The 14,060-nt window shown below is 38.0% G+C and overlaps 1 protein-coding gene and 2 long non-coding RNA genes across 12 annotated transcripts in view; 1 reads left to right on the forward strand and 2 right to left on the reverse strand.

Moving 5' to 3' along the window:
- Positions 1-385: 385 nt before the first annotated feature.
- On the reverse strand, positions 386-1,397 carry LOC112495115. Its single transcript, XR_003061347.1, has 3 exons — positions 1,005-1,397; positions 569-737; positions 386-494 (listed from the first exon to the last, which is right to left on the reverse strand). It is a non-coding gene; the product is annotated as an uncharacterized LOC112495115 (long non-coding RNA).
- Positions 1,398-1,535: 138 nt separating this feature from the next.
- LOC107272785 lies at positions 1,536-5,657 on the reverse strand. Of its 4 annotated transcripts, none has more exons than XR_003061341.1 (6): positions 5,222-5,657; positions 4,498-4,557; positions 4,192-4,333; positions 3,419-3,837; positions 3,171-3,336; positions 1,536-2,295 (listed from the first exon to the last, which is right to left on the reverse strand). It is a non-coding gene; the product is annotated as an uncharacterized LOC107272785 (long non-coding RNA). The 4 variants fall into 4 exon arrangements; XR_003061342.1 differs by lacking the exon at positions 1,536-2,295 and having other exon boundaries at positions 2,924-3,336; positions 3,419-3,473; positions 3,573-3,837; XR_001539052.2 differs by lacking the exon at positions 1,536-2,295 and having other exon boundaries at positions 2,924-3,336.
- Positions 5,658-5,695: 38 nt separating this feature from the next.
- LOC107272789 (annexin B10) overlaps positions 5,696-14,060 on the forward strand; it is a 41,107-nt gene continuing 32,742 nt past the window's right edge. For 2 of the 7 annotated variants that reach the window (XM_025090082.1, XM_025090083.1), the window contains exons 1-2: positions 5,700-5,852; positions 7,412-7,604. In XM_025090082.1, the coding sequence (XP_024945850.1) occupies positions 7,533-7,604 (72 nt within the window). In that variant the 5' untranslated portion in view covers positions 5,700-5,852; positions 7,412-7,532. Of the gene's footprint in view, positions 5,853-7,411; positions 7,605-7,630; positions 7,651-14,060 lie in introns of those variants that run through there. The other 5 variants (XM_015750283.2, XM_015750288.2, XM_015750287.2 and 2 more) reach the window with 4 other exon arrangements.

The raw sequence follows: 14,060 nt of genomic DNA on the forward strand, positions 1-14,060 counted from the left end.
TATGCCACAGTAGGAGAAATGGATGCCCACCGTCGAATTTATCCCAGGAATTCAAGTAAGTCGTAACTAACTTTACGGGGGCGTATCTCTGCGGCTACTGTCACGGAGAAGGTACCGAAGGACACGGAACCCGGTACAGCAGCCTCACCAGAACCCAACCAGACCCACATCAGATCAGAGTCATGACTGGATGAGCAAAAGGGGACTTGGCCGTATCCTGGTCCTGTGTGCTGGTGAAGGACGAAGGAACCAATGACCATAGACCAGAAAAAGGGTCGGATAACTAACATCTCGACCTTGTCCTGAATCCTTTGAACCTGCCTGTACGTTATATCCGGTGCTTCGTCTCGTAGATTCTATCGTAAGCTTAATAAATTAATTATACTGCCGGTAAGCGCGACACGCACTTTTCCACCCCTCTGAGCCCTCCCACTCTTGCTTAATGGTCCACAATTTAGGCAGTTCTTCTCAATTTCCGAATATCCTATACTAATCTGAAACGGTTGGTGATTTTAAAAATTTTTATTAATTAACAAACCTGAATAACATTGAATCCTGCGGTACTCACGGAACTGGCTTGTCACTCCACTTTCTACTGTAGGTCAGGCCATAAAAGTTCCTTGCACGAATGTAGAGAAGAGAGTGCCTGATTTCAGAAAGTTGGATCATACGATTCCGGATACAAGGAAACGTCTTCGGAGGGTCCTTAAAATTCGGAGACTCCAGGGTACGTTTATCTGCAAGATAAAAATATTTAATAAGAATACACTTGGCACGAACAAGATATGCTTCGTCAAGGTCAAGATATGAACAAACGCAAATTGTTACGTCCATAGCTTTTTTTTTTTTACTTGGACCTTATAAGAATGTAATGTTCAATATGATTTTATACCGTTGGACAAATGTTATGAAGATAAAAATCCAACAGCCACATTCACCCAGGATCTTCCTTGGTACCGGAGAATAATGATGCTTTAAAATCGAGCGCTGCGAATCGAACTTACCGATGTCATTGTCAGCATAGCGACCGTAGCGCTATTTGTAAGCCGAGAGAGTCGAAAAGGCCGGACGACAGGAGCAGCAAAAGTGTAGAAAAGATGGCAGCTCGTCCTACGACGAGAAGGAGGATTGAGGATCTGCGAAAAGGTAACAAGAAGAGTAGTAACCGTGGTAAGTGGAACGAGGATCTTCCTTGGCTACTAGGAAATGGGTATATCCGAGAACATTTTACAACCAGTCCTCTCGATATTCTCTGGCCATATCTTGTCTGGTAATCCCGCAAGAAACTTTTACTGCGAGGCAAAACCAAGAATCTACTTTCGAAATGTGACGAAAGTTCGTCGCTCTTACGACTGAGATGCGAGGAAGAATTTATTCGAGCGAGCTGCCATGAGATTTTTTTTATCTGGAACACAGATTTATTTATTTAAGTACAAGTGACAAATGAGTCCATTGAAGTAACGAATATTCGTATGAAAAATCTGGATGATTTGGAATACCTCAATTTTCAATGTATCTTCAAATATAAAGCCTTTCAAGCGTTTCAACTTTTAAATTTCAGATTCTTCACAATAGCCGCCATCTTGGTTGCAAGTTTTTAGTTGTAGGTAACACGGCACGTGATTTCATAAGGTAGTTCTCAAATCGAACTCTAAAGGTACCTATACCGTACTCCCCATAACTTACTTGAAGAATCGACTTGCAAGTAGTTTTCACTACGTGAGAATTCTGGAATATTCATAAACGAAAATCCTCCAGCTTGCTGTACCTTTGTCTGTAGAAGCCAGTGAATTCTCGTGAAACTAAATGCAAGTGAATTGTCATGAAACAAGATATTAAATGTATCCTGAACTCTGAGCAAGGTATAGAACAAATTGACGTGACTTTACAACCAATAGTAAAATAGTATTAAGGCAGCCAATACCCCAAAGGTAATTCAAGAGAGATATCAAACCAACCTCAGCAGTGTCCACTGTCATTACTGGGGACAGTGAAAATAATAAAAGTAGAACAAAGCAGAAGAAGTGGTTAGCGAGGTAGAAAGGAAAAGAAGTGCAGGGCAGATAAACGAGGTGCATTAGGAACCTCAGGCAGTTCGTAATGAGACATAAGGTGGAAGCAGGTTACTCCATGTTTCCTACCCAAGGGAATTCCAATTTATCCGTTTCGCCTGCTTTGTTTTTATCCCCACCACTGGAGCCGTCGTCTCTTACCAGCAGTAACACTGCCCCCTGGAGAGGATAGCTTTCCTTTATTACGTCTTTGATAAATTGTACTGTCCTGCCGCAATGCCATCTGAAAAACAATAATATTAATAATAAGAAGCTGCATTATCGAAGCAACGAAAAATATATTAATATTTAGTCATTTTTATGTAGAACCTTTTATGCCTTTGAAGCCAGCAAAATGAAGTTTGTGAAATTAATAATGTCGTTGTGTCGCTTTCTCAAGAAATTCTTGTGTGGAAGAATGCTTTCTTTGATTCGCAACAAAAATAGTCTCAATCATGTATTCATGAGAAGAAATATATTGTACGCATACATATATACATGTATATATCGGCGAAACTGCTGGATATAACCTTGGTAACTGGAGCAGGTGAAGATAAATATGAAGTACCTCCTCAAGACGCCCTCCCGGAGTTTGTTATCTTAGGACCTTGCGAATATTACGTATTTTAGCAACTGCAGTCATTCTTAATAAGAATGAATTCTCATAATTAAGCACTTTCATGAATCATAATTTACCTATTTGCGTATATTCATTTAAGCTTCGACGCAGTTACCAGCCACGGTTTTAATGAGAATAAATCTTTTTAGGTTGCAACAAACAAAAAGTTTACAATTTATCGACTTTCCCTTTAGTATCTTTTTCGAAGGAAAAAAAAACCCAACGATTCGATAATAATAATATTGTGCCTAAATTTCGTGCATTCGTACCGTTATCATCTATCCTCAAAATATCTTATCAGTTTATCTTACCATGTTTATTCTACCAATATCACAGTTCCTCTCAGACTAATACACCTTGTATTTTTAGGTTTTTAATACACGAGCAAACGGAAGTCGCTTCGCTGTCGAATTGCGATTTTCCTACGTGCGGTGGTCAAATAATTTTCGTAATGGTGCCATTAAGTTTGGTCTAGGTCGAGCCCAAGCTAACTGTATTACCGTAAGGACAAATTTCTCAAGGAAATGGAAATCCATTTGATTCGCAAGAAGTTCCAGTGCCTGGTACATGCATCCAATACCGCTGAAGTATCTTCGTTAAAACTTTTCACCGCGACGGAAACGAACTTCCACGCAAGAGATTCAACTGCATCGGTGTTCCTCGACTCTGTAATATTAAATTTTTCATATATTATAACGCAGTGAATAATCGTGCTTTTATCGAAAACAAATCTAATACGGTACAGTACCTATACGTATCCTTTATCACTTCCTCAAAGATTTACCTTCTTTTTTCCAGAAATACTAGAAATTTGTGAATGGTTAGTTTTCAGAACGCTGTCAAAACATCTATTGTACATAGATGGAACTTAGATATAGGGAACTTAGGAGTTGGACGATTACGTGGATTTAGCTTGCGAATGTCTGTTTCGGGCGGAAAGTGGATATCCAAACCAGAGAAACAATTTTGAATGCGTCTGGTAGATCGTGGCTTTATAATTTCTCCTCTCAAACTGTATCCAGAAGACTTGTTTAAGTCAGATTACTGGATACTTAGAGCAATGAGGATCTTGAGGAAACTCTAAGTGGAAGACAATCCTCCTCGTTTCTATAACTTGTTCCGGTAGTCCCATTCAGGTAAAACTATCTTCGCGTCTCCTTACCCCATCTGCAATACAAACTGCTTAATTAGTATTAACAATTAGAGTTACACGGTAAGTAGTACGTATACCAGACGTTGAAACCTTCAAGTACGGAAAGAGACGAGGAAGGAAAAAGTTTAAATAGAAACTTGCATTATTTTTAAAAAATCTATATAAAAAATTGTTATTAAATCTATAAGCGGTAATTGGTGATTTTATTATCATTTAACCAGTCCGTCATGAGTTCATGAAAGCTCTCTGCTAGCAAATTACACTCGCTGAACGTCAAGGCAAACATTGTACGTTGTGGTAAAATTATATATGGCAATTTTCAAAAAATTATATCGACTAGATAAAGATTATACAAAGTACCATCTCACCAGCGTCGTATCAGTAGAGTGAAGGATCATTCCAGCGTTACAATTAATTAGTAAACTAAACATTCGGTAGCACGTGCCTTCTCTGTTTCTCGATCAGTGAACTCTCATCAATGTCCGCAATTAAACTTGGCTACTATCCATCCTGAAATTACTCGTAAATCAGATTAAAGTGTCTTTGTGTACAATAAACACCAACCCAATTTGCCCATACAAATGCATATTCATTTAAATCAGTTTATACCAACAAAGGCAATAGGCTATTCGCGAGATGAATTTTCTATAGAAATTTTCCAAAAATATATCTACCTCGTTTAAACGAAATTATGCATACGCCGTATATGAGCAGCACAGTCGCCATTAGCGTTACTGCAAAAAAAAAACCCTGTAGAAAAGAAAGTAATGCTCCCAAGTAATTAAGGCCAAGTTCGCCTGTTGCTGCCAGGGAATAACTGAATTTCCAATGGACGATCCCAGCTGGGTGGCACGTACTGTTGTTATCTGTCACGTTTCGCAAAAATGGTCTCGGCAAATTGCACAGGGCTTGCGTTTGCGGTCAAACATGGAAATATGATTGATATAGGGTCCGTGATGGGTGCCTGCGAAGTGACCACCCCAAAATAGAGGGTTGCTTTATAATAGATACACATACGTATATAGAGAGTATCCACAGGGAAATCTTGTACATTTAAGTGGCCCAAGGAGATGGAAAATGATCAGTTGAGTTGAGAAAGCATCGCCATGATGGCACTGGGAAATTAAGGAGATGATTTAGTACCATCCAAGTCCTGATTCTCATTGTTTAACGATACTCGTCAAATTTGCATTATACTAAGTGAGTGAGCGATGGCGCATGCAACCAGGACGAGATACCTCGCATTAAAACACTGAACACGTACAGACCTGCCATAGTGATAAGTAGATCAGTGCAGATGTGTACAAAGTTAGGTTACCCGTGAACACCAAAAAGATTATGGGAATATTATGTATATATATATATATATATATATATATTTAGACATTGTACTCTTACCTCGCTTTCCGTCCAGAAATTAACTGTTGCTCCATTATCCCCATACAGCCAGTTAATCCTTGAATAATAGGTACACGCGTATCCTTGCAACTTGCTGTAACTGCACGTGGAAAATTCTTTGTTCTATGACCACGCAGGATACAATGTTAGAACAAAAGCTTCACCTTTGCATTGAATTATCACATGAAACACAAGTTTAAGTTTATCGTCTGAGGCAAGTATACATTTAAAAAGAAACAGCTTCAAAGTACTAAAGCATAGTTAAACACGGAATCGATATCATTGTTATTAGACTGTATGATTCTCGGTGTCAATCATCATTATTATTTTATTCGGTATAACGATACTTGTATTTTTAAAGCACATAATATATGAAAACCAGTAAACTCTTGTAGTAGTGAGAAGAAACTTCACGGCATCTTGTTATAACACGCTTGTTCTCTACTTTACCGGCGGAAGGTCGCGAGTTCAAGATGGCGGTAGTATCGAGAAAAAATTCAGTCATATGCGTTACAGCAGAGTGCTCCGCGTCGGCGAGTGATACGTCGCGTAAATACTGTCGAAATCTCAAGATTAAAGCAGCTGAATATTTCATCAACCGTCGATTTATTATCCGTCATCTACGGTTTTGGTGAGTCTTTCATATTTTCTTTCTTTCACGTAATGTGGCAACGTCAAAACATGTAAGTTTCTAGTGAATCTCCTGTCATGGCGTCTTCGCTTGCATGATGTTATGACTACGATTGTTATCATTATGGTAATGAACTCGTTCAACGCTGAGTCCTTTTACGCTGCTTTGTATAATCTTTGTTTTATGTGATAATATCCACGTGAATTTTATTCGAAGACTGTCACAAGTTTGCGCAGGATGACGTCAACGTGTTGTATTTTCATATTGTTTAATAACACCAGTAAATAAACATCTTCAGGACTCCCTACAGCCTAGTCAATTGAGATAATGATATAACGTGTCATATAAAATAATAATAATGTACGTTATTGGATATTCTATAAAATCCAATACAGATTTTAACGAACGTCCAAATAATTTACAACGGTAACTTCTCAAAAGTTTATCACATGACAAATTGTCTTCAAACTGATTTGATTCAAGTCTAGGATAAAATATATGTATACATATTCTATTATTGGTCACATAAAAATACCTTCATGAGAGATAAGTCGAAGTTATAATTAAAAAAAAAAGAAGAAAGATATTTGCCAAACAGAAAATTTATTTTTAAGATTTTGAAGTAATACGTGTACGTTATACAATACCATGACAATTTAGACTGTACTCGCTATTATTTTTTTCTATAGCTTGATAAATCTTCCATCGATTTTCAAACTGTAATAAATAACATCTGTTGGTAACTACACAAGACGTTTCACGATTTACTTTATTTTGATCAAATTTATATGTCAGCTCTTTCTCTCTCTGTCGGGTGCATATGCATAGATGCTATATACAAATAATATATACTTAGAAATACTGTTTTTGTACTATACTATTTATCGTATTTAATTAGTCCGTGCGCCGACATAACCAATAAAACTTTTATTTGGTATACCGCGAAACAATCGTTTACTTTGATTTTTTACTGTATTCAAATCAAATGCTTTCAACGGTTTTTATCGTCGTTCGATAATGAAGACTCGTGTCGCTCAGAATAACTCAATATTCGCTATTATCTCTCGCCCGTGTGTTACCAGTTCTAGGGAATTTATTTTTAAACCGGGATAAAGCACGCTTTGAATAATTATTCCAGGAGGTATTACGTGCCAGTAGGATTCGGTAAAACTTGAACAAACGAAATCCTACATATTTACGTCACGAACTCCAATATACGATGACTGTACTTGCAATTCGTCCAATTAGACAACCTGACAAATGCACTCGAGCCTTATTGCACATTCAAACCAATCAGTCGTTCCTGCATCGTTATCAGAGAATCAAAAGTTCATAAGAACAATGAAAATCGTACCTTAAACTTTAATTAATTAATCCAAACGTGATTCTAATTTTTCTACAATAGTATCTACGTATATTTGAACATATTTTTAATTCGTATCTAGTGTGATTTGAATTTAGTTCGGAAATTACTATTATACATTATCCTGGTATCAATTCAGATTCGATAGTCAATCAATCAATTCAACATGCAAATTTTCAATGACATATAATTCCAGGTACAAAGGATTGTCTAATGACCATATGGAAATAATCGTGGCGAAGTGTTAAACAATAATAACGTATCAATTGGCCGATATTGTAAATTATTATTGATGACAAATCAATAGACCCATTACAATGCGGCTGACTCCTAGTGAGTCTATGATACTACATGGCATAGGGGACTTATCTCGCTGGTACCAGGACGAGGTAGTTAACTACCCTGAAGTAACCTAACCTAACCCCATAGGAATCCGTAAGTCGTTACAAAAATGCATACTTACAGCTGAAAATCACTCTGTATTAATTATAACGTAGTAACGGTGACCTTATAGGTATTTAATTTTTATTACAAATTTTTCTTGAATTAAAAAACAAATTTTTCTATTATAGGCATACTTGGTAACACGATAAACGGATACTGGGCAGGCTAAAATATTTTTCACTTATATATCCCGAAGCCTGTATCGGAAAGGAAGGTTTCTGAAACTGTTGGAAATATTATATTACTGGATTAACTTGGTCGAGTTAATTAAGCTGTTTAAGCGGGTTTACACCCTTGCAATTAACAGGCCTTCAAACGTAGCCGTCGTGGCTGAGCTAAAAGGAGACAAATGCTAAAGTTTATAAACTTTTGATGAAATCATCAAAAATGCAAATTGCACGCCCTTACATAAGACCCAGCCATTTTGGACCATTCGCCAGGCTCCCGTTTATGAATCGTAAACTGAGTTTAGATTCTAAGGATATACCTTTAAGCTTACGGCGCCTACCTCGGGACGCCCGTATCCCAGGGTGATTAATTGCCCGCTGATAATATCTCGCGCGGTTTGATAACGCCGTTTGAAATACTGCAGTGATATCTTATGGTTAATAATATCGTAGTTATTCTTTCTCCAACAAAAGTATAACACAATAATTTATAGGCTGGATGTAGAATAAAAATATAGCATTTATCATATTATGGCGATTCAAATTTACGCGCCTTATTATTATACTTCCGGCAACGCCCGCTTCTGTCTGTAAATCCGTGCGTCATATCTGTCATTTGGATAAACAAATGATAGCACCAGTTGAACAGAGCGACATGCGATATATAATATTGACTACAGATCGGTAAATCATTTTTAACAGAGATTTATATGTATATAGTTATTTCTTTAAAAAATGTACTAGACTTTTTTGACGTTTTGCCACTGCGTTAAACATCCACGTCTGGAATCCTCGATAAAACTAAAATATTAATCGGTGCATCCCAAATGACACGTGGTGAGACGGAAAAGGTGGATCGAAAGGTTCGGAGTCGAAGCGAATGTGTTTGTAAAATTAATTGAATATTAGCCATAATAATTAGATAAATATCATGAACAATTATAATATTGTTATTTAAATGTCCTGATGACATATGATTGCGGGACTTTGTGCTTTTAAACTTTTTCCAATTCAATATGGCGTCCTCGATGCTGACGCCCAACAATTACATTATCCTGGTCCATTTGTACTTGTGCAATCTCCTGCAAGCAGGAGTCTGCTCCATCGAGTGTGTGTTTACTATACTCCTCTCGCTCCTTTTATCACCGACATAATACTTTAACAGTGCAGTAACTCGATCGTAACTTCCGGCCATTTTTACACTCTTCTAGCTACTTTTATTGTACGTGCCTCTTATAGTCAGTTCTTGTGTGTATATACATATATGTATATATGGACAGGGTTAGGTTATCCGATTGGGTCGGACAACCTGAATGTGTCCGTTTGTACATTTGTTGTCCTATATTGCTCACAGAAGTGCCTATTCAGGTCCTTTAAGAGTAACAGAACAATGTTAACTTGGTCCTACGTAGCTGACGTAATTAGGACCTTGTTATTGTTAGGGCATCTTGGCTATATTCCAGCGAGCGTTCAGATTTATCTTTTACAAGGTTTATTTTTTTATCATTAATCTGAACGAATGTGGTAAATGATAGCATGGACGAATTTTGAAAATTTTGCATGTCCGTAGAGTTTGCAATGAAATTCATTTTATTGACTTTCGCAGACAGCGCGAATTTTACACTTAGATTGAGTTCACTTCGTGTCGAGAATTTGCCGGTTTTTTTCTCAAGAGAAAATTGACTGAATCCAACGTACGAGTGCATGCTGTCGAATTTGCATTCTACCTGTCGATACTTTAAAAATTCTTCGGGCAAATTCTACGAGCAACTAACCTCTGCAACAGTGCTGCACTCTTTTCACGCGTGTTAATTGCTTGGGTTATGCTTCAATTATACACTTCCCATGATGTTTGGTTTTTTGCATTTTTTTTTTTTTTTTTTTTTTTTTTTTTTTTTTTTTTTTTTTTCGAAAATTCCACGTCGACGTGAATGCTTTGTCGATTCCATTTTTTTTTCTTTTATCAATACGCGAACTAAAAGGCTCGTGCAAAAATGGGATGGGTGGGCAATTTTCAATTTTTAGATAACGTCATGCTATTTCCACTTGCAATTTTTTAACGGCCATTGATTTGGACAATCATTCGGAACGGGAGAGCAAATTTGACTTGAGAGAATTTTTGGTAAATTTTAGGGAAATATTATTAAAAAATTATTTGACCTTTCCATTAAGTCCGAATTGAGTGACGTGAATTTTTTTTTTTTGTTTTTTATATTTCTCAAATTTATCTGTATCAGCACACTTACCGTAGTGAAGACTGTGTTTCGCCCTTTAGAAATTTGATCAAAGGATTTCTCTACGGTTTTGCCATTTGGTACAGTCGGAATTGAATTTTTTTCTTTCGTTCTTGTCATTATTTATTTTCTTTATTTTCCTATTCTCTGTTATCATTCAGCATCGATCCCATTACACGGAACGACGAAATCGTGAGGCATTATTATAATTATTATCAATATGACTTTTCGCGATTTGTAGCCCGTTACGCAATTCTCCGCTCACGCACCGCGGCTATAACGTATTAACATGCGTATTGCATCTTTTTTATTTGACAAACGCGAAAGCTCTAAAAGGCAAATAATTTTACTATGCATTTGCCATTTACAAATCCCAACTAAAATTGCGGTATAACAGTATTATAATTTTCTCAGGATTACTTAAAATTTAAATTTCCGCTCGTTCCACAGCTGTCTATGTAACGAATGTTCTATAATTACACCCACACCTATACTATTACTTTTTGAAAAATTCTCTGGCGTTCCGAAAAAGTTAGGATATTTTTTTCTATTTTTCCTTTCAACGTGTCCCACTTTCTCGTCCCTACTAACTGCGCCAGTATACAAGTATACATATAGACTTTGCCTAAAACACAGGAGCGTTTGAAATTCGCGGCTTTTCGATATTTGGGCCGCGTCGCATGACGTACGAGAAAAAAGAAGAGAAAAAGAAAATAAAAATGAGGATTCAAAACCAACGTGGAGTCGTGTATCTCTATAGGCAAAAATGTTGGCAATGACTGTTTGGACAACGAGACGTATAAAGGCGAATAGGGGGTTTGAAAAAAAAGGGATAGGAAAAACAAAGGAATTTCGAGTGTGTCGATGCAGGCCGTTTGCGTTCGGGGGAATCGAGTAACGTTCTATTTCAGAAGAGTAACCTGCCGCCGACAAACGCTGGCGTTACGCTAACGCTATAACGGCGGCGCCTCGGCGTCCTTTCGGTTCCATCAATTTGTTTACGCGTTTGGTAAGCATTTACAATAAATAAACACCAGTCAGCTTCGTATATCAGAACGAAGAGCCATTTATTTTTACAATCAGGGGTTATAATAATTTTTGTACTTTTTTTATTTTCACCAAATTTGCGACCGGTCCATTGAGAACCAAAAGAACAGTTAATTACTCCAATAGCATTTTGATTTTTTGCCACTTCAATTTTTACCAATTTTCTTTTTATTTAATCCATTATCTTTTACCTTTAATCCCTAATGATCTGGGTATACACATTTTTTCTCTCGTATTCCGCATATTTAATCCTTATCCGTACGAGGAGCAACGATCAATCATCTACTGATGGGACGGCAATTAGATAAATCCTCAAATATACGTCGCGAGCGGTTTACGGGTCATTGAGCTTCCAGAATATGAGATGAAATACAGGAAGGTTAATATAGTCGAGAAAAAGATATATACCTATATATTAAACATATATAAAAAATATATATATATGTATACCTTCTACATAATACCAACGTTGTATACCCATACACCGTATCTATACTCGTACGTCATACACCCCTGGGAATGAAGAAGGGATGGTTCGTGATCTGAATAAAGGCGGCAGCACCGGCGGGAAAATCACGATAGCACATAACGAATAGGCGGCCACGTTTTTGTTCCGCTTTTGGTTCATTTTCGAAAAAGAAGAGACAAAAAATCCACCGGTCCTCCGGGGTATCCCAGTGCTGGGAAACCTGGTTAAACGGACCTCTGGAAGTGCCGCGAGCGCCACTCGACGCTTGCTGAGCTTGCATATGTTCTTGATAATTACACATTAAATTTTACATACACAGAATTTTATTTAATCTATTTTTTTTTTTCAATCTCAACCATACCAACAACCCCGATACCAGGACTAATCAGAATAAATACGTTGGATTTAATTTTGTGAGAATGGCAAAGAAAAAGAAAAAAAATCACTGTTTATTTACCGCGCGGAAATATAAAATACGCCGGATCTGAATGCTTTGCTCGACCTGCCGTAAAATCTTTAATCGCTCTTTTTTTTTTCTCAACCTCCAATCGACACTTTAAATTTATACCGAACGCAAAAGCCCTGTTGCCTTTCCGGCTCGTGCATTAAAATGAGTTACTGCGATATAATACGGTGCAAGCGCCAAATCTTTCTTCGTCGTTGCGAAATCTGGGTTGGATCTTATCGTGAGCTTGAGAGCGCTTCAAGACGCTTTACAGATTCTAAGCTGTTACGTCACTTGCCTGGTACTGTGGTTAAACAAAATTTGAAATATATATATATATAGTATACATATATATATATACCTATATATACCTATATAGTATACATCATTGATAACGAAGGACGATTGGCTTGATTAAGGCAATCGTTGATTAATCTCGAAAATAATTTTTCGTCTCCTCGTCAAGAACCCTAGAGCTTTTGATTGCGATCGTCGCGTCTTGAAAATAATTGCGAATTTTTTCATCGTTTCAAATCAATGGAAACGAGGTCGAGCCGTTGATATGTATTTTCCATATGAAAGGCTTTCTGGATAGCGAGCCTACACACGAGAACGCTGAAAGCTCGAAAGCCACCGGCGGCATGAAATTTTTCTTGCTTGTTATTTTTTTTTCTTTTCCCCCCTGTTTTAACGTCGGTTTTTTCCGATTATTTTTTTTTCCGCTTTGCCCGGCTTCTCTGTATATTTTTTTTCCTTCCCTTCTTTCTCTTTCGCCAACACTCGTACCTGGCAAAGTACCTCCTCCCCTCCCCCCTGCCCCTGTATCCGACCGCGCAAGAGTCTCGCCGAACTTGAGCGCAGAACGCGTTACTACTACGTCATTAACTCTCTGATTAATGGGAAAAAGGTTTAGCGCCTTCTGTCGGTGCACTTGTGTTGATTGCAATTTACGTATTACGCAAAGTAGCGGATCTGCGTCGGGCGGCCGTCTTGGACGTAGGCTCTGCGAATGTCCGTAACGAGTTTTTCTATGCGAGCCAAGAATACCTAACCTCAAAACAGAGTCTGGACGACACGTGTAACTGGATTGTTTATGTGATAAATATTTTAAAAAAAAAATGTATATAACGGTATTCAATTGACTGTAAAAAAAATTGACAGTCAAATGTACCTCAAATGCCAATTAATTACAAGATTTGATTGACGATGTTTATATATATACCGGACAGACAAGGGGCAGTTTGTTGTCGTGAAGTCTTGAATTTCCAAAAGGGTTGGCTATACAGTCATCCCTCACGGAACACCCCACCGCGTACATCAGTGCCCCACTTACGTCCACTGCGGAAGCCATTCCGACCGAATACCGTCCCAACTTTGCTAGGAGCTATACAGCGGGTGTTCAAGTTATCGTTAGCTAATGGCGAACTTTTCAATGGGGGATGTTAAATGCGTTCGTCACGGGGCCAAAGGAAACTGTTTGGCTACCAAACGATATTGACCCTGTATATACCGTTTATACCTATAGTCCATCTAATATGAAAATGGCATGAGCTTCAAACGAATCTAAACCATCCCCTGCGATAGGGGATGAAAGTTCATGGTAAAAACCGAACTCGCGGAAGTTTCGATTAAGAAACTTCCCTCTTTACGGCACGACGAGCACGTAAACCGAACAATACGGGAAATTAAAAAGCCTCGCGTTAAGAATGCCCAGCCTCGCTTACCACTACCCCATCGTCCACTCGACTGGACTGCGACTGGGCCTGAATATAGGGGTTGACGTTACGTTGCTCTGTATCAGCAAGAGACTGAAACTCCTCTATGCTCCTAACTCGGCTACACCAAAGATTCTTATTATTTTTAATCTTATTAAAGATTCTTCTTATTTCACCCCTGACGGTTTTCATCCCCCGGGACTCCTTTTTACTACTCTCTCTAATATTTACGTTCCCTTTCTCTCGTGTCCTCCGTACATAGGCTTATGCCGGGCTTGCAGTCGATATCCACCACTACCCTATCGCTGACCCACGATACTCGAA

The sequence above is a fragment of the Cephus cinctus genome, unplaced genomic scaffold (genome assembly GCF_000341935.2).
Source record: "Cephus cinctus unplaced genomic scaffold, Ccin1 Ccin1_scaffold1265, whole genome shotgun sequence".
NCBI classification, from domain to species: Eukaryota; Metazoa; Arthropoda; class Insecta; order Hymenoptera; family Cephidae; genus Cephus; species Cephus cinctus.